Source organism: Salvelinus fontinalis, chromosome 7 (assembly GCF_029448725.1).
Source record: "Salvelinus fontinalis isolate EN_2023a chromosome 7, ASM2944872v1, whole genome shotgun sequence".
In the NCBI taxonomy this organism is placed as follows: domain Eukaryota; kingdom Metazoa; phylum Chordata; class Actinopteri; order Salmoniformes; family Salmonidae; genus Salvelinus; species Salvelinus fontinalis.
The window spans coordinates 19,685,247-19,702,255 of NC_074671.1; the positions used below are offsets into that span (position 1 = coordinate 19,685,247).

At 42.4% G+C, this 17,009-nt stretch overlaps 1 protein-coding gene across 4 annotated transcripts in view; it reads left to right on the top strand.

The window, feature by feature from the left end:
- LOC129859169 (5'-AMP-activated protein kinase subunit gamma-2-like) overlaps nucleotides 1–16,724 on the top strand; it is a 101,813-nt gene extending 85,089 nt beyond the window's left edge. For all 4 annotated transcript variants that reach the window (XM_055928612.1, XM_055928613.1, XM_055928614.1 and 1 more), the window contains 7 exons: nucleotides 79–133; nucleotides 1,344–1,470; nucleotides 2,893–3,058; nucleotides 8,216–8,253; nucleotides 8,429–8,575; nucleotides 10,563–10,656; nucleotides 13,304–16,724. In XM_055928612.1, coding sequence (XP_055784587.1) covers nucleotides 79–133; nucleotides 1,344–1,470; nucleotides 2,893–3,058; nucleotides 8,216–8,253; nucleotides 8,429–8,575; nucleotides 10,563–10,656; nucleotides 13,304–14,097 — 1,421 coding nt within the window. In that variant the 3' untranslated portion in view covers nucleotides 14,098–16,724. The remainder of the gene's footprint in view (nucleotides 1–78; nucleotides 134–1,343; nucleotides 1,471–2,892; nucleotides 3,059–8,215; nucleotides 8,254–8,428; nucleotides 8,576–10,562; nucleotides 10,657–13,303) is intronic.
- Nucleotides 16,725–17,009: the final 285 nt, after the last annotated feature.

Sequence of the window (17,009 nt, forward strand, 5' to 3'; positions counted from 1 at the left end):
TTATCAGTCGTTCAACATATTATAAAGAAATTGATTTGATAGTTTGTTGGTGCTTTTTGTTATTTTTCTGTCCTATAGAGCTCTACCTACAAGAAACCTTTAAGCCGTTAGTGAACATATCACCTGATGCAAGGTGAGACTGTTCCACGTTTCTTATACATGTCACCTGCATTTCATATTTGTCTTTATTTTATATTTGAAGTTCAAATAAAACATTTATGATGGGGAAATGAACCTGCAGGTCCATGAACAGGATAGTAATGATCTGTTCATGATTAACTTTGCTTGGCTCATGATTACACTGAGGGACCTGCTCTGGGTTTAATCAGTCCATTATATTAACGGTCCATATTCAACTCATAGTTGATTGATAAATCTAATTTGTCTACTCGTTTTTTCTATATCATAGTCATACACATCATTTGAAGTGTATTTCTATGGTCATAAACACTGCAAATTAGCCTGGCTTCCTCACTCAGTTAGAATGTATAGGTATAGTCATTTATTGTCAGTACGCTCTCCCAGGTGGAGTTTCAAGTATGCCGTACGTTCCCTAGATTTCTGGGGAAAGGTCTGGTACTTTCCCCTCGTATTTTTGTCCTGTTTTCCCTGCTCTGCGACAGCCTTTCCCATTGTTTATTTTCTTCACACTGAATAATTCAAGGTCCATCCCGTGAAAAGCCGTACGGGCCAGAATCTAAAAAAGAACCTCTGCTTAAAATACCACCCAGGGCACTCGACTACGGCATCATCCCAGGTTAACATGCCTCTGGTTTGGTTTCTGCCTCTTTTTGGGAGAACACCAGTATCATTGAATTGCTTAAAAACTGATTCCGCTGTCTTCATGGTTTCGCTTTCTGATAGAGTATTTGGTTTGAGTCTGTGAAGGAGAGAAACTGGGATAGAGCGCAGATCTGTTTACCTTCCTAGTTAGCCTCTTGTTTCTGATGACTTCCTGTGTGATTCCTGGTTTAACATGCATGGATACTTTGTGTTTGCACATCATCTGGTCAATTTGCTTGAGCCTTTTGCTGAATAAGGTCCACTTAGTGTTTTTATGGCGCCTCCGTTAGGTACTGTAGCATTTCTCTCCAAGCAGAAGCAAATGTTCTGAAACAGGTTTTACGAAAGCCTCCTAGCCAATGCAGTCCTTAAAAGGTAGCCTGGACTGTGAACCTGTTTTTCTGGAGACTCGACCACGATGTGCTGTTTTAAAGATGGAAACGATTGATGGAGAGAGAGAGAGTCAATGTATCAACACCCTCGGTCTCGAGTGCTTTATTGGCAAAGACAGGTTGTCTGTGTTATTTTAACCCAATCTTCTATTGATCTCCCTCTCCCAGCATATTCGACGCGGTGTACTCGCTCATCAAGAACAAGATCCACCGGCTGCCCGTCATCGACCCAGTCAGCGGCAACGCGCTTTATATCCTCACGCACAAGAGGATCCTCAAGTTCCTCCAGCTCTTCGTAAGTCAAACTGGATGTGTGAAGCATGGGCTCTCTTATAGGAATAACACACGGTGGGTGGGAATTTAAGAGTATGCTGCCCCTTGTTGGATCTCTGTAGAATTGAAGGTAACATACACTCTGGAAGAGGGGAAAGATGGGATGAGAGAAGGAAATTGAGGACACCTACAAAGGTAGGATGATGAAAGGATGGAGCCTAGAGAGGCTGGTCTTATCTGATTCAGTAGAGGATTAGTTTAATCCAGGGGTGTCTAACTCATTCTGTGGAGGGCCTTAGTGTCTGCTGGTTTTTCCTTTCAATTAAGACCTAGATGACCAGGTGAGGGGAGTTCCTTACTAATTACTGACCTTAATTTATCAGTCAGGTTCAAGGGAGGAAGGAAAATCCGCAGACACTAGGCCCTCCGTGGAATGAGTTTGACACGTGGTTCATTCTATCTGACTGACTTGCCTATTTAAATAAAGGTTCAATAAAAAGAAACCATCTGATTTTGCCTGGATGACCTCAAGTCTAATGATATGGTGTGACTATATAACGAAGTTACCAGTTTCAAATCCACTAATTCAGGAAATTATTTTATATTCATTCAATCGGTTCGAGAGTTAATTATTTAAATGAAATTGTTGTTTAAATGAATGAATTGGTTGTGTTACGGTAGTACTGTAGCAGGCTGCTGGCTAGAGAAGCAGTCTTGTCTAGGTGAAGGTGTCTGACCTGTAGAAGGGAGTGTGAAATGTATCTCTGCATAATAAAGTAGACCACAGGAAAGACATTAGGAAATATGAACCTACTTGACAGAAGGACATCCGTCTGTCGCGGGTTAGGAGAAAGGGGATACCTAGTCAGTTGCACAACTGAAATGTTTGTGTCGTGTTTGGGGGTTAATTGCCTTGCTCAAGGGCAGAATGGCAGATTTTTCCCCCCACCTTGCCGGCTCGGGGATTCGAACCAGTAACCTTTTGGTTACTGACCTAACGCTCTTAATTGCTAGGTTACCTGCCGCACTAAGGAAGTGATAGACCAGGTGATTGCACACACACAGGTATAGACAGACATAATACAAGACCGACAGACAGACATAGAGAATATGAGACAGACGGACTGAAAAATAGACCGGCAGACATTCATGGTAATATGAGCAGGGCATGCAAGAAGGTCAGACAGACATGGACAATATCAAAAATGGGACAGGTAGACTGATGGAAAGACTGCTGACACTACATTAGACAGTCAAATCGAGTTGAAACCAGTTTAGTCCTAAGTGCTTTGTCCCATCTATCCTATCTCATGTTTATTAGGTCACGCAACAACAAAAAACGTTTACAACATTTCGAAAGTGTTTCTCATTGGTAGTTCTGCCTGGTTTCAGTCAATGTTTTTAAGAATTTCGAAATGTTTCCTCCCTTATGAACGTGTGGCAGGTGTGCGAGATGCCCAAGCCTGCCTTTATGAAGCAGACTTTGGAGGAACTAACCATCGGGACCTACCACAACATCGCCTTCATCCACCCCAACACACCCATCATCAAGGCCCTCAACATCTTTGTGGACCGGAGGGTGTCCGCACTGCCAGTGGTGGATGAGTCAGGTGTGTGTGTGCTTCAGGCTGAGGAGACGTGTGGTGGTGTATTTTGTATTTATTAGAGATCCCCTGCCAAGACAGCAGCTACTCTTCCTGGGGTCCAAACACATTAAGGCACTTAGATTACATATAAAACAGGACATCATATAACATTATTACACCATGACATATCGACAATAGAACATTTATAATACCACCATACATCAATATTACAATGTGCGTTTGTATGGAGTGTGTGTCTCTTCACAGTCCGCGTTATTCCATAAAGTTTAGTTTTTATCCGATTTTACTGCTTGCATGAGTTACTTGATGTGGAATAGAGTTCCATGTAGTCATGGCTCTATGTAGTACTGTGTGTTTCCTGGAGTGTGTTCTGGACTTGGGGACTGAAGAGACCCCTGGTGGAATGTCTTGTGGGGTAGGCATGGGTCTCTAAGCTGTGAGCTAGTCGTTTGAACAGACTGCTCGGTGCTTTCAACATGTCAATACCTCTCAAAGACATGTAGTGATGCATTCAATCTCTCCTCTACTTTGAACCAGGAGAGATTGAAATGCATGCCACTGATGTTAGCTCTCCATGTACATTTAACTTCTTATGGCTGCAATCCCGGTAACGGGATGATATGACAACAGCCAGTGAAAGTGCAGGGCTCCAAATTCAAAACAACAGAAATCTCATAATTACAATTCCTCAGACATACATGTCTTATACCATTTTACAGGTAATCTTGTTGTTAATCCCACAAGTGTCCGATTTCAAATATGCTTTTCAGCGAAAGCACTACAAACGATTTTGTTAGGTCACACCAAACCACAATAAGCACAGCCATTTTTCCAGCGAAAGATAGTAGTCACAAAAAGCAGAAATAGATAAAATGAATCACTAACCTTTGATTATCTTCATCAGATGACACTCATAGGACATCATGTTACACAATCCATTTATGTTTTGTTCGATAATGTGCATATTTATATCCAAAAATCTCGGTTTACATTGGTGCCATGTTCAGAAATGCCTCCAAAATATCCAAAGAAATTGCAGAGCCACGTCAAATAACAGAAATACTCATCATAAACTTTGATGAAAGATACATGTTTTACATAGAATTAAAGATACACTTATTTAGTTTTACCCCTTTTTTTCTCCCCGATCTCTCATGGTATCCAATTCATTGTTAGTAATTACTATCTTGTCTCGTCGCTACAACTCCCGTACGGGCTCGGGAGAGACGAAGGTCGAAAGCCATGCGTTCTCCGAAACACAACCCAACCAAGCCGCACTGCTTCTTAACACAGCGTGCCTCCAACCCGGAAGCCAGCCGCACCAATGTGTCGGAGGAAACACCATGCACCTGGCTACCAGGTTAGCGCGCACTGCGCCCGGCCCACCACAGGAGTCGCTGGTGCGCGATATCCCTACCGGCCAAACCCTCCATAACCCGGACGACGCTAGGCCAATTGTGCGTCGCCCCACGGACCTCCCGGTCGCGGCCGGCTGTGACAGAGCCTGGCCGTGAACCCAGTCTCTGGTGGCACAGCTAGCGCTGCGATGCAGTGCCCTAGACCACTGTGCCACCCGGGAGGCCCTGATACACTTGTTCTTAATGCAACCGCTGTGTCAGATTTCAAAAAAACTTTACGTAAAAACCACACCATGCAATAATCTGAGACGGCGCTCAGATTTAACCTGTTTGGGCTGCAGGGGCAGTATTGAGTAGCCGGATAAAAGGTGCCCATTTCAAACGGCCTCGTACTCAATTCTTGCTCGTACAATATGCATATTATTATTACTATTGCATAGAAAACACTCTCTAGTTTCTAAAACCGTTTGAATTATATCTGTGAATAAAACAGAACTCATTTTGCAGCAAACTTCCTGACAGGAAGTGGAAAATCTGAAATCGATGCTCTGTTCTAGGGCCTGCCTATAAATGTCCTTGATATATATCAGTATACATGCACTTCATACGTCTTCCACTAGATGTCGACAGGCAGTGAGAGAAGAAATGGAGTGTGTAACTTCTGGGGTCGAACAAAAGCTCTTTGTATGACGTGTCACCAGTTTCCTGTTTTCTGGAGAGCGCGTGAAGGGACCTGGTTTTGCCTAATGTACAGCTGTCGTTATAGACGACTAATATCTCCGGCTTTGATTTTATTTGATACTTCACGATGATATTGTCACGTGTGTTTTTTCAATATAGTTTTATTAGATTGTTGAATTTTTTTCGGGACGTTAGGCGTGTTGCGTTGTGTGCCTTTGTTCAGGAATTAGAGCTTCGCGCCACTTTGCTAGCTTTCCGTGCTAATTGACTGGAGAAGAGGACATTCTAAATCCAAACAACGATTGTTCCCGACAAAGGACCCCTTGTACAACATTCTGATGAAAGATCGTCAAAAGTAGGACCCATTTTATGATGCTATTTCATATATCTGTCGAACATGTGAAATAGTCGTTTGCACCCAGATTTTGGGTACTCTCTCGCTATACCTAAGCTGGATGTCGTAATGAAGTTATTTTTAGAATTCTAACACGGCGATTGCATTAAGAACTAGTGTATCTATCATTTCCTATACAACATGTATTTTTTAGTAACGTTTATGTGTAGTTATTTGGTCAGAATAGTTGGAGTGCCATAAAAATATCCGCACATTCTGGGAAAAAGATGCTACGTTAGCACAATGTATAACCACAGATTTCAGCTCTAAATATGCACATTTTCGAACAAAACATAAGTGTATGTATAACCTGATGTTATAGGACTGTCATCTGATGAAGCTTATCAAGGTTAGTCAAATTATATATCTTTTGCTGGTTTATTTGCTATCGCTAACGTGCCTATTGCTATCGCTAACGTGCCTTGATGAATGAATGCGGTAGTGTGGTAGGCTATTGTAGTAAGCTAATATAATGCTATATTGTGTTTTCGCTGTAAAACACTTAAAAAATCGGAAATATTGGCTGGATTCACAAGATGTTTGTCTTTAATTTGCTGTACACCATCAATTTTTCAGAAATGTTTTATGATGAGTATTTAGGTATTTGACGTTGGTGTCTAATTACTCTGGCTGCTTCGGTCCTATTTGTGACGGTAGCTGTGATGGTAGCTGCAATGTAAAACTGATTTATACCTCAAATATGCACATTTTTCGAACAAAACATAGATTTATTGTATAACATGTTATAAGACTGTCATCTGATGAAGTTGTTTCTTGGTTAGTTTGGTTGGTTCTTGGTTAGTTAGGTTGGCTTTGTGCATGCTACCTGTGCGGTGAAAAATGTCTGTCCTTTTTTGTATTTGGTGGTGAGCTAACATAAATATATGTGGTGTTTTCGCTGTAAAACATTTTAAAAATCGTACATGTTGGCTGGATTCACAAGATGTTTATCTTTCATATTCTGTATTGGACTTGTTAATGTGTGAAAGTTAAATATTTCAAAAAAATATATTTTGAATTTCGCGCCCTGCACTTGAAGTGGCTGTTGTCATATTGTGCCCGGCTTCGGGCTTGCAGCACAAAGAAGTTTTAACAACAGTTCTCCGCCATGTTGGAGTCAACAGAAATACGAAATTACATCATAAATATTCCCTTACCTTTGATCATCTTCATCAGAATGCACTCCCAGGAATCCTAGTTCCACAATAAATAGTTGTTTTGTTCGATAATGTCCATTACTTATGTCCAAGTAGTTACTTTTGCTAGCATGTGTAGTACACGTGTCCAAACGCTCGCGCAGATGCAGGCAGACGTCGGACGAAAACTTCAAAAAGTTATTTTACAAGTCAAATTAGCTGTTTAAACTAAGTAGAGAATCAATCTTCAGGATGTTGTTATCATATATATCCAATAACGTTCCAACCGGAGCATTCCTTCTGTCTGTAGAAGTTATGGAACGCAAGGTGATATCATGAGGAATGCGCATGACCAGGAACTGGCAATCTGCCAGACCACTGACTCATTCCCCTCTCATCCGGCCCCACAACACAGTATAAACTTCATTCAACGTTCTACCAACTGTTGACATCTAGTGGAAGGCGTAGGAAGTGCAAACAGATCCATATATTACAGGGAATTGAATAGGCGATGAGTTTAACATTGACCAGCCTCAGAACTCTCACTTCCTGTTTGGATTTTTTCTCAGGTTTTTGCCTGCCATATGAGTTCTGTTATACTCACAGACATAATTCAAACAGTTTTAGAAACGTCAGAGTGTTTTCTATCCAATACTACTACTAATAATAATAATATGCATATATTAGTAACTGGGACTGAGGAGCAGGCCGTTTACTCTGGGCACCTTTCATCCAAGCTACTCAATACTGCCCCTGCAGCCATAAGAAGTTGGGCCAGCCGTGCTGCTCTGTTCAGGGCAAACTGTAATTTGTGGCACTTGACCACATGACTGGGCAGTAGTCCAGGTGGGACAAAACTAGGGCCTGTAGGACTTGTTTTGTTGATGGCAATATCAAGAAAGCAGAGCAGTGCTTTATTATGGACAGACTTCTCCCCATCTTAGCTACCGTTGCACCAATATGTTTTGACCATTACAGTTTACATCCAGGGTTACTCCAAGCAGTTTAGTCTCCTCCACTTGCTCAATTTCCACATTATTCATTACAAAATTTTGTTGAGGTTTAGGGAATGTTTTTTCCCAAATACAGTGCTTTTTAGTTTTTGAAATATTTAGTACTAGTTTATTACTAGCCACCCATTCTGAAACGGACTGCAGCTATATGTGTTGCGGGGATTTCACTTGCTGGGGTAGCTAATGTTGAGTCATCAGCATACATAGACACAAAGGCTTTACTCAGTGCCAGGTCATTAGTAAAGATTGAAAAAAGGGGCCTAGACAACTGCCATAGGGAATGCCAGACTCTACCTGGATCATGTTGGAGAGGCCTCCATTAAAGAACACCCTATGTGTTCTGTTAGACAGGTAACTCTCCATCCACGATGTAGCAGGGGATATAAAGCCATAATACAAGTTTTTCGATAATGATGATGATCGATAATGTCAAAAGCTGCATTGAAGTCTAACAAAAGTTTCCACAAGCTGACTATTATCAATTTCTTTCAGCCAATCAGTCATTTGTGTAAGTGCCGTACGTGTCGATTGTATGGTTTTAGTCGGATTGTGAATCTCTTTGGTTTTGCACCTTTCAGGAAAAGTAGTGGATATCTATTCCAAGTTTGATGTCATTGTAAGTAACCCTTTTCTTTCTTTAAAACAAAAAGTATCCCTTTCCTAAACATTTCATAAAATACTTCATCAACACCTGTTTAAAAAGTTGACTAATTCAATGTTGGTGAATATTTCTTATCATAAGTGAACGTTCAGAGATGGACCGAGTAGTTGTTTGTCTTTACTGTGTGTAGAACCTTGCTGCTGAGAAGACCTACAACAACCTGGACATCACGGTGACCCAGGCTCTGAGGCATCGCTCACAGTACTTTGAGGGCGTCATGAAGTGCAACCGGCTCGAGACACTGGAGACCATCGTGAACAGGATAGTCAAAGCAGAGGTGACTGCAACCGGCTCGAGAGACACACACACACACACACACCAGACCTTCAAAACCCTCTCCTGTCACAGTCTCAAATATAATATAGCACCGTCTCCTGACATAGTCTCAGATATAATATAGCACTGTCTCCTGTCATAGTCTCAGATATAATATAGCACTGTCTCCTGTCACAGTCTCAGATATAATATAGCACCGTCTCCTGCCACAGTCTCAGATCTAATATAGCACCGTCTCCTGTCACAGTCTCCGATATAATATAGCACCGTCTCCTGTCATTCTCAGATATAATATAGCACTGTCTCCTGTCAGTCTCAGATATAATATAGCACTGTCTCCTGTCAGTCTCAGATATAATATAGCACTGTCTCCTGTCACAGTCTCAGATATAATATAGCACCGTCTACTGTCAGTCTCAGATCTAATATAGCACCGTCTCCTGCCACAGTCTCAGATCTAATATACCACCGTCTCCTGTCATTCTCAGATATAATATAGCACTGTCTCCTGTCAGTCTCAGATATAATATAGCACTGTCTCCTGTCAGTCTCAGATATAATATAGCACTGTCTCCTGTCAGTCTCAGATATAATATAGCACTGTCTCCTGTCATAGTCTCAGATATAATATAGCACTGTCTCCTGTCACAGTCTCAGATATAATATAGCACTGTCTCCTGTCACAGTCTCAGATATAATGTAGCACCGTCTCCTGTCAGTCTCAGATCTAATATAGCAACGTCTCCTGTCACAGTCTCAGAAATAATATAGCACTGTCTCCTGTCACAGTCTCAGATATAATATAGCACCGTGTCCTGTCACAGTCTCAGATATAATTTAGCACCCTCTCCTGTCTCAGATCTAATATAGCACCGTCTCCTGTCACAGTCTCAGATCTAATATAGCACCCTCTCCTGTCACAGTCTCAGAAATAATATAGCACTGTCTCCTGTCACAGTCTCAGATATAATATAGCACCGTCTCCTGTCACAGTCTCAGATATAATTTAGCACCCTCTCCTGTCTCAGATCTAATATAGCACCGTCTCCTGTCACAGTCTCAGATCTAATATAGCACCCTCTCCTGTCACAGTCTCAGATATAATATAGCAACGTCTCCTGTCAGTCTCAGATATAATATAGCACCCTCTCCTGTCACAGTCTGATATAATGTAGCAACGTCTCCTGTCACAGTCTGATATAATATAGCAACGTCTCCTGTCACAGTCTGATATAATATAGCACCGTCTCCTGTCACAGTCTCAGATATAATATAGCACCGTCTCCTGTCACAGTCTCAGATATAATATAGCAACGTCTCCTGTCACAGTCTCAGAAATAATGTAGCAACGTCTCCTGTCTCAGATATAATGTAGCAACGTCACCTGTCACAGTCTCAGATATAATATAGCACCCTCTCCTGTCAGTCTCAGATATAATATAGCACCGTCTCCTGTCACAGTCTCAGATATAATGTAGCAACGTCTCCTGTCACAGTCTCAGATATAATATAGCACCCTCTCCTGTTAGTCTCAGATATAATATAGCACCGTCTCCTGTCACAGATATAATATAGCACCGTCTCCTGTCACAGTCTCAGATATAATATAGCACCCTCTCCTGTCAGTCTCAGATATATTATAGCACCGTCTCCTGTCACAGTCTCAGATATAATATAGCACCCTCTCCTGTCACAGTCTCAGATATAATGAGGCAACGTCTCCTGTCTCAGATATAATGTAGCAACGTCTCCTGTCACAGTCTCAGATATAATATAGCACCGTCTCCAGTCACTGTCTCAGATATAATATAGCAACGTCTCCTGTCACAGTCTCAGATATAATGTAGCAACGTCTCCTGTCAGTCTCAGATATAATATAGCACCCTTTCCTGTCACAGTCTCAGATATAATATAGCACTGTCTCCTCTTGTCTCTGCTAACCTTTATCCTCTCCTCCTTTTTAATTTTCCTGCTACTCTGGTCCCCAGGTCCACAGGCTGGTTGTGGTGGATGAGAATGCCCGGATCGTGGGCATCGTGTCCCTGTCGGACATCCTGCAGGCCCTGGTGCTCACCCCTGCAGGTATAAACGCCCAGCGTTTCTCCTAATAGAAATAAAATAAAATCTCCACCCTGTACTGTCCTGTCTCCACCCCCAACAATACCTCTCACCCCCAACAATAGATGACAAAATGAAGGCCACTGTAAACCGGCATGGTTTGATATGGCATGGGACGGTGTGGCTCGGGCTAGTCTGAGTTGGCCCTGGGTCATATACGTGCTCTATGTTGAATGCTTTCATGTACTTGAGCTGCACTTGATTTGCCTTACCTGGTACAATGGAGCCTTTGGAATTGTCTCAACACTCCCAAGCCATATCAAGTGCACCTCAAATGTGTAAGTGTTTGACTCATGTGCTTAACCCAGGTCTAGTCTGGGTTGACTGAGGCGGTAGGCTGTGGGATGTGACTGTGGTTTCTCTCTGGGGTATTGGAACATGCTGGGGGAAGGTACTGATGAGGGGGACCATGCTACATGGAATATACAGGGTTTGCTTGCTCACACATCAAGCTTGTGGTTAAGCGTGTGTCTGTTTTTGTGCTGTGTACAAATGTGTTCTAGCATGAGTGAGAATGTTCCTTTAGTGTGTGTGTTTTCGTGCCCATGTCATGAATTCTGAGTGATGACCGAGTAGCAGGCCCTACCATTTATCTCTCCATGCCCCACCTTCTCCTCTCTTTCTGTTCTGTCTCCTCCCTGATGGATCGCTTTTCTACTTCTTCCCCTCCCTGATGGATCGCTTTTCTACTAATTCCCCTCCATCTCTCATTCCCTCCTCTCCTCGTCCCTCTTTCCCTCCAGCCCCACTGTCTGATCCCAGCCTTTATCCATCAGAGAGACTCATCTCTACATGTCAACACATTCCACCCTGCTACAACCATCCGGACATGGGTTCAAATAGTTATTTTCTTTAAAAACTTGCCTGGCACACTTAATCAGATTGTCAAAACATTTCTCTACACCTTGAGTTCGTTTAGCTGGTGTCGTTATGTTCATGTTAATATTTAAGCTAGTTTTATTTGGTCCTTGGTATTATTTGGAGAGCTGTATCAGTAAACATTGATTCATCTCGAATGGCAAGAAGTAACATCCTATGTTGCTGAGGTCTAGAATCTAACACACAGCAGAATTATCTCTCTACATACTTCTCCTATTAAGATCTGTATTTGAAGTCTGCCCGCAGAACTTTTCTGAGCAAACTTTGTCAGAAATGCCACAACACCTGGATTTGTTTTCATTTTCTATTGCAAAACATGAAACAAATGTTCTGTTGCGTCCCCTAATACACACAACCCCCTGTTTTCAGCCTGTCAGAGATGAGGGAGTTGTGCAGGTGTAGTTTGGACTGCTGCCGCTCTATATCTAGAACACTGCATATTAATGATCTGCTTGGGGAAGTGTGGTTAATATTAACACGCACAATGTGTTGGGTTTAATGTTGGGAACTATAAACTGGGTGGTTTGAGCCCAGAATGCTGATTGGCTGCCAGCTGAAGGGTTATGCGTTCTATGTAAAAAAAAATATATGAATGACATAGGTGTGTTCCACGACGCGCTAGCGGAGTGGAACTGACCCACCACGGATTTGAATTATATTCGAGAGAACGTATAGAGCGCCAAGTTGTTTATCCCTTTTATACCATGGCTATAATTGAACACATTTGACCCTAGAAAGGGGTTAATTTGCCAATAGACATTTTCAACATCCACTGAAGTAGTAGCTTGGAAGTTTACTAGATAGCTATAGGTAACAAGCAAACAAACAGACTCGCTAGTTCAGCTAACCAAACCATCTGTCCAAGCTTGCCATTATGAAAATCCAATTCAACAATGCCAATCATGTTTTCAATTTGACTTGCTTTCAAAAGAAGCTCAAGCGTAGAACATGTAAGAATGAACTATGGCCATTGAATTCTACCGTGCAAATACACTGTGAGTTATAGGGAGATGATTCACACTCTAGAATGCCGTTTAAGGCAAACAGAAACAAGTATTCAACAATGCCATGGTATATCAGACCATATACCATGGGTATGACAAAACATGTATTTTTACTGCTCTAATTACATTAGTTTGTAATAGAAATAAGGCACCATTGGTGTTTGGTATATGGCCATAATACCACATCTAAGGGCTGTATCTAGGCACTCCACATTGCGCCGTGCTTAAGAACAGCCCTTAACTGTGGTATATTGGCCATATAACACACCTCGGGCCTTATTGCTTAAGTATAACGTGTGTGTGTGTACATGGTATTCAACAGCAAGGCAAAACCTCACATCTCTGCGCTAAGACAATTGCATGAGCCATTTTAAAGAGGTACACACAGAGATGCCATCAACAATCCAACAGTAGGTCTTTCCTGAGCTGCAGCAAAATTATAATCACTAAGATTTTGATTTGGGTAGACATGATGAGAGCTCCCCACCAATTACGGCAAATAGATTTGGCCTCCTGCTTAATTGAGATGTATCTTATCTAATTGCATTACTCAGGGAACACCCATGTTTTAATTTAGCATGGGTATGCAGCTAATTACACTTAATGAGAGAAACGAAAATAGATTTCCACTGCGAACTGGTCATGCACACATCTCTGAATGCATCTGCATGAGCATTGACAAGAGCCTCTGAAACACTTCCATGCTAACCCAATCATTCTCTCTCTAGGTATTTGCAGGAAGAACAGCCAACCACAACCAGAATCAGAGGCACCACCAGCAACGTTAGTAGAGGCAGAACCAGAGGTAGAGGTAGCAGCAGATACAGAACTACAGGAAGAAGCCGAAGCAGAGGCACCACCAGAGATGTTAGTAGAGGCAGAGGTAGAGGTAGCAGCAGATACAGAACTACAGGAAGAGACCGAAGCAGAGGCACCACCAGAGATGTTAGTAGAGGCAGAACCAGAGGTAGAGGTAGCAGCAGATACAGAACTACAGGAAGAGACCGAAGCAGAGGCACCACCAGAGACTGAGGAACCACCAGAAACATTGGTAGAGGTAGTGGTGGCTGAACCAGCGACTGAGGTAGAAGTTCTAGTGGAAGCTGAGGTGGTGGTGGAAGCTGAAGCAGAGGTAGAAGGTAAGACTGAGGCTGAGGTGGTGGTGGAAGCAGAAATCAAGACCGAGGTAGTGGAGGTTAAGGGTGAAACTGAGGCAGAGATGGAGGCTGAGGTGGAGATTAAGGCTGAAACCAAGGCAGAGGAAGTAGAGGTTAAGGCTGAGGCTGGGGTGGTGATGGTAGAGGTGGTGTGGGTTAAGGCTGAAAGTGAGGTAGAGGCTGAGGTGGAGGTTATGGCTGAAACCGAGGCTGAGGTGGGGATGGCAGAGGATGAAGCAGAGGTGGTGGTGGAGATTAAGGCTGAAACCGAGACAGAGGCTGAGGCCGTGGCAGAGTCTGAGCCAGTAGTGAAGGTAGAGACTGAAGCTGGACCCAAGGATGCTGAGGAAGGAGAGGCAGAGTGACATCCATGGCAGTCGCTACAAGCTGTACGTGACTGACCTGCCATGACGCTGCTGTGAGAGGAAGTTGACTCAGGAAGAGGAGCGAGCTGAGAATGAGGGATCTAATTGTTGGGATGGGTGGTTTAGTAGAAGTGTGACACTCCGGCTTACCAGGGTCCTAATGGGTCATTTTCTGTGATGGGGGAGGTGGTCACATGGGTGACTTACTCGGGCTGACCAACCAGGGATCACTTTACTATAACTGGGTTGTGCCTCCCTTTTCTCCAGATTGTGCACACCCCTGTCCTTTTACCTCTGGATCTTCCAGCATCACCTGACTATGGGCCCCATCCAGAAACAACCTGTAGTCCCTATCCTCTAGGCACTTGTGTAGACTTGAAAGGAGTGGATGGGTGTGAGCAATGTGGCTAATATTCCACCTAGCCTATCAGAGAGAATGGCGGAGCTACCACCATGTTGTCCTGTCTACACCAAGTGTCTACCTAGAGCAGTGGTTCCCAACCTTTTCTGAACCGGGGCATACCTTGAGTTGAGACAAATTCTGTGGCACACCTAAAATGTCCCTATTAATTGATTTTAGTGGAAATGACCCCCATTTCACCCTATTTTCTTTGACAAATGTTTTTCTTATAGATAAATAGGGTTAAGTTGTGTATACCCAAGAATGCCTCGTGACTCCGTGCTAAAAAAAAAAAAAAAAAAAATGTAGCTCTGGGGAAATAGGTCATTCGTTTTGAGCCGTTTTGGTTAGAGATTATTGTTTTTTCTGCATTGTAAAGATGCAACCACCGACAGTCATGCTCCCCATATTTTTCTATGGCAGAGGCTGTGGAACAGCTAAGCCTAATCAGACTTGCCTGTGCTAGTGTTTCTGTCACAGGCAAAGTTTTTAAAAATGATGCAGATGATTTTGCTCGTGATGCACAACCCTCAGATGATACAAATGTAACAGCCTGAGCGCACCAGACTTGAAATGTTTATGAGTGTTTAATTATTATTTTTTAAATAAGATTAGGGGAAAGTTTCAAGTTCCTCAAGGCACACCGGTTGAAAACCACTGGCATAGAAATTAGGGGCTAAGGATTGTTTCTGGACAGGGTCATGGTCTCAGCCCCTAACCTCTATGGTTAAGGATTGATTCTGGACAGGGTCATGGTCTCAGCTCTTAACCTCTATGGTTAAGGATTGTTTCTGGACAGGGTCATGGTCTCAGCCTCTAACCTCTATGGTTAAGGATTGTTTCTGGACAGGGTCATGGTCTCAGCTCCTAACCTCTATGGTTAAGGATTGTTTCTGGACAGGGTCATGGTCTCAGCCTCTAACCTCTATGGTTAAGGATTGTTTCTGGACAGGGTCATGGCCTCAGCCTCTAACCTCTATGGTTAAGGATTGTTTCTGGACAGGGTCATGGTCTCAGCCTCTAACCTCTATGGTTAAGGATTGTTTCTGGACAGGGTCATGGTCTCAGCCTCTTACCTCTATGGTTAAGGATTGTTTCTGGACAGGGTCATGGTCTCAGCCCCTAACCTCTATGGTTAAGGATTGTTTCTGGACAGGGTCATGGTCTCAGCTCCTAACCTCTATGGTTAAGGATTGTTTCTGGACAGGGTCATGGTCTCGGCCCCTAACCTCTATGGTTAAGGATTGTTTCTGGACAGGGTCATGGTCTCAGCCCCTAACCTCTATGGTTAAGGATTGTTTCTGGACAGGGTCATGGTTTCGGCCATGAGCACACAAATGGTTTGAATATCAGTCTTATAAGCTTATTTTTTGTTCCAGTGTACTTCTACATCTTTATCATGATTCTGTCTGCTCTCCTCCTTCAGGGAGTGTTGTTTTTAGCTTTATTTGCACAAGGTTTTGTGAACGTAAGAGGCTCTCTGAAAACTATACCAATCCCCCCCTGCTACTTATGATGTCCCTTTGACAACGGGCTGTGCTCGCTGTCCTGTCTTTAACGTCATTGGTGCCTTTCGCCCCCACAAGTAGTCAGTCACACGTCATTGGCTGAGAGAGAGCTGGAGAATGTTCAAAAACGTGTTAAAACTGAATGTGAGCGTTTCCAAAACCAAAAACATGATATATCACACCTTTTGTTTATTTTGCTGATGTTGAGAATTTTCTAGAATCAAAGTTTGTTATATTCCTGAAATGTTCATTTTGAAATTATGCTGTAAAGATAGATTCAAAGTTTTATTTATTAAATAGTATTTTCTCTGTGCTTAACTATTTTAGAGGGTGGAAGAGAACAAAAGTGAGGTATGCTGACTTTGACTTTGTTGTTCAATGCTCTACAAGGAGCAGCAGCTGCCTATATCCAACATTTCTCTTTACTTCTCCAGTTACTTGGAGGCATGCAAGATATCTTGTACTCTGTATTGATCATTCATTGTTTTCTGTGTATAAAATGCCGTAAAATAATGTTCTTCGTAATTAGATGATTATTATTTTTTTCTTGTGGATTAGGTTGTGGTGTATTGTTGATGGTCTCGATAAGGGGATTATCCATTGAAAATGGATAGAACTGGTTGAGTACGACAGTATAATGGTAATACATATTGTACTTTTCAGTTTTATTTTTTACTTTGCTGTTTGAAAAAATAATAAAACGTACTGTTGAATCTTTATCTGGTGTGTATGATTGTGGTATTGAATTTTCTAACAAAATGGCACCACATAGTGGCACAATGGTGCAAATGTCACTTTGAACTAGGCTACACCAAAGACCCACCGAGTTCATCATGGAAATGTATGCGTTTTCAAATTTGCCTGATCCATCAAACATTTTTAGTCTGCCTGACTGCAACAAATAGAAAATCTCAACTAAACTTTGACATGCTTAAATAATGAGAGAGGGAGACAACTAGGCCTAACCTACAGTGCATTTGGAAAGTATTCAGAACCCTTTACTT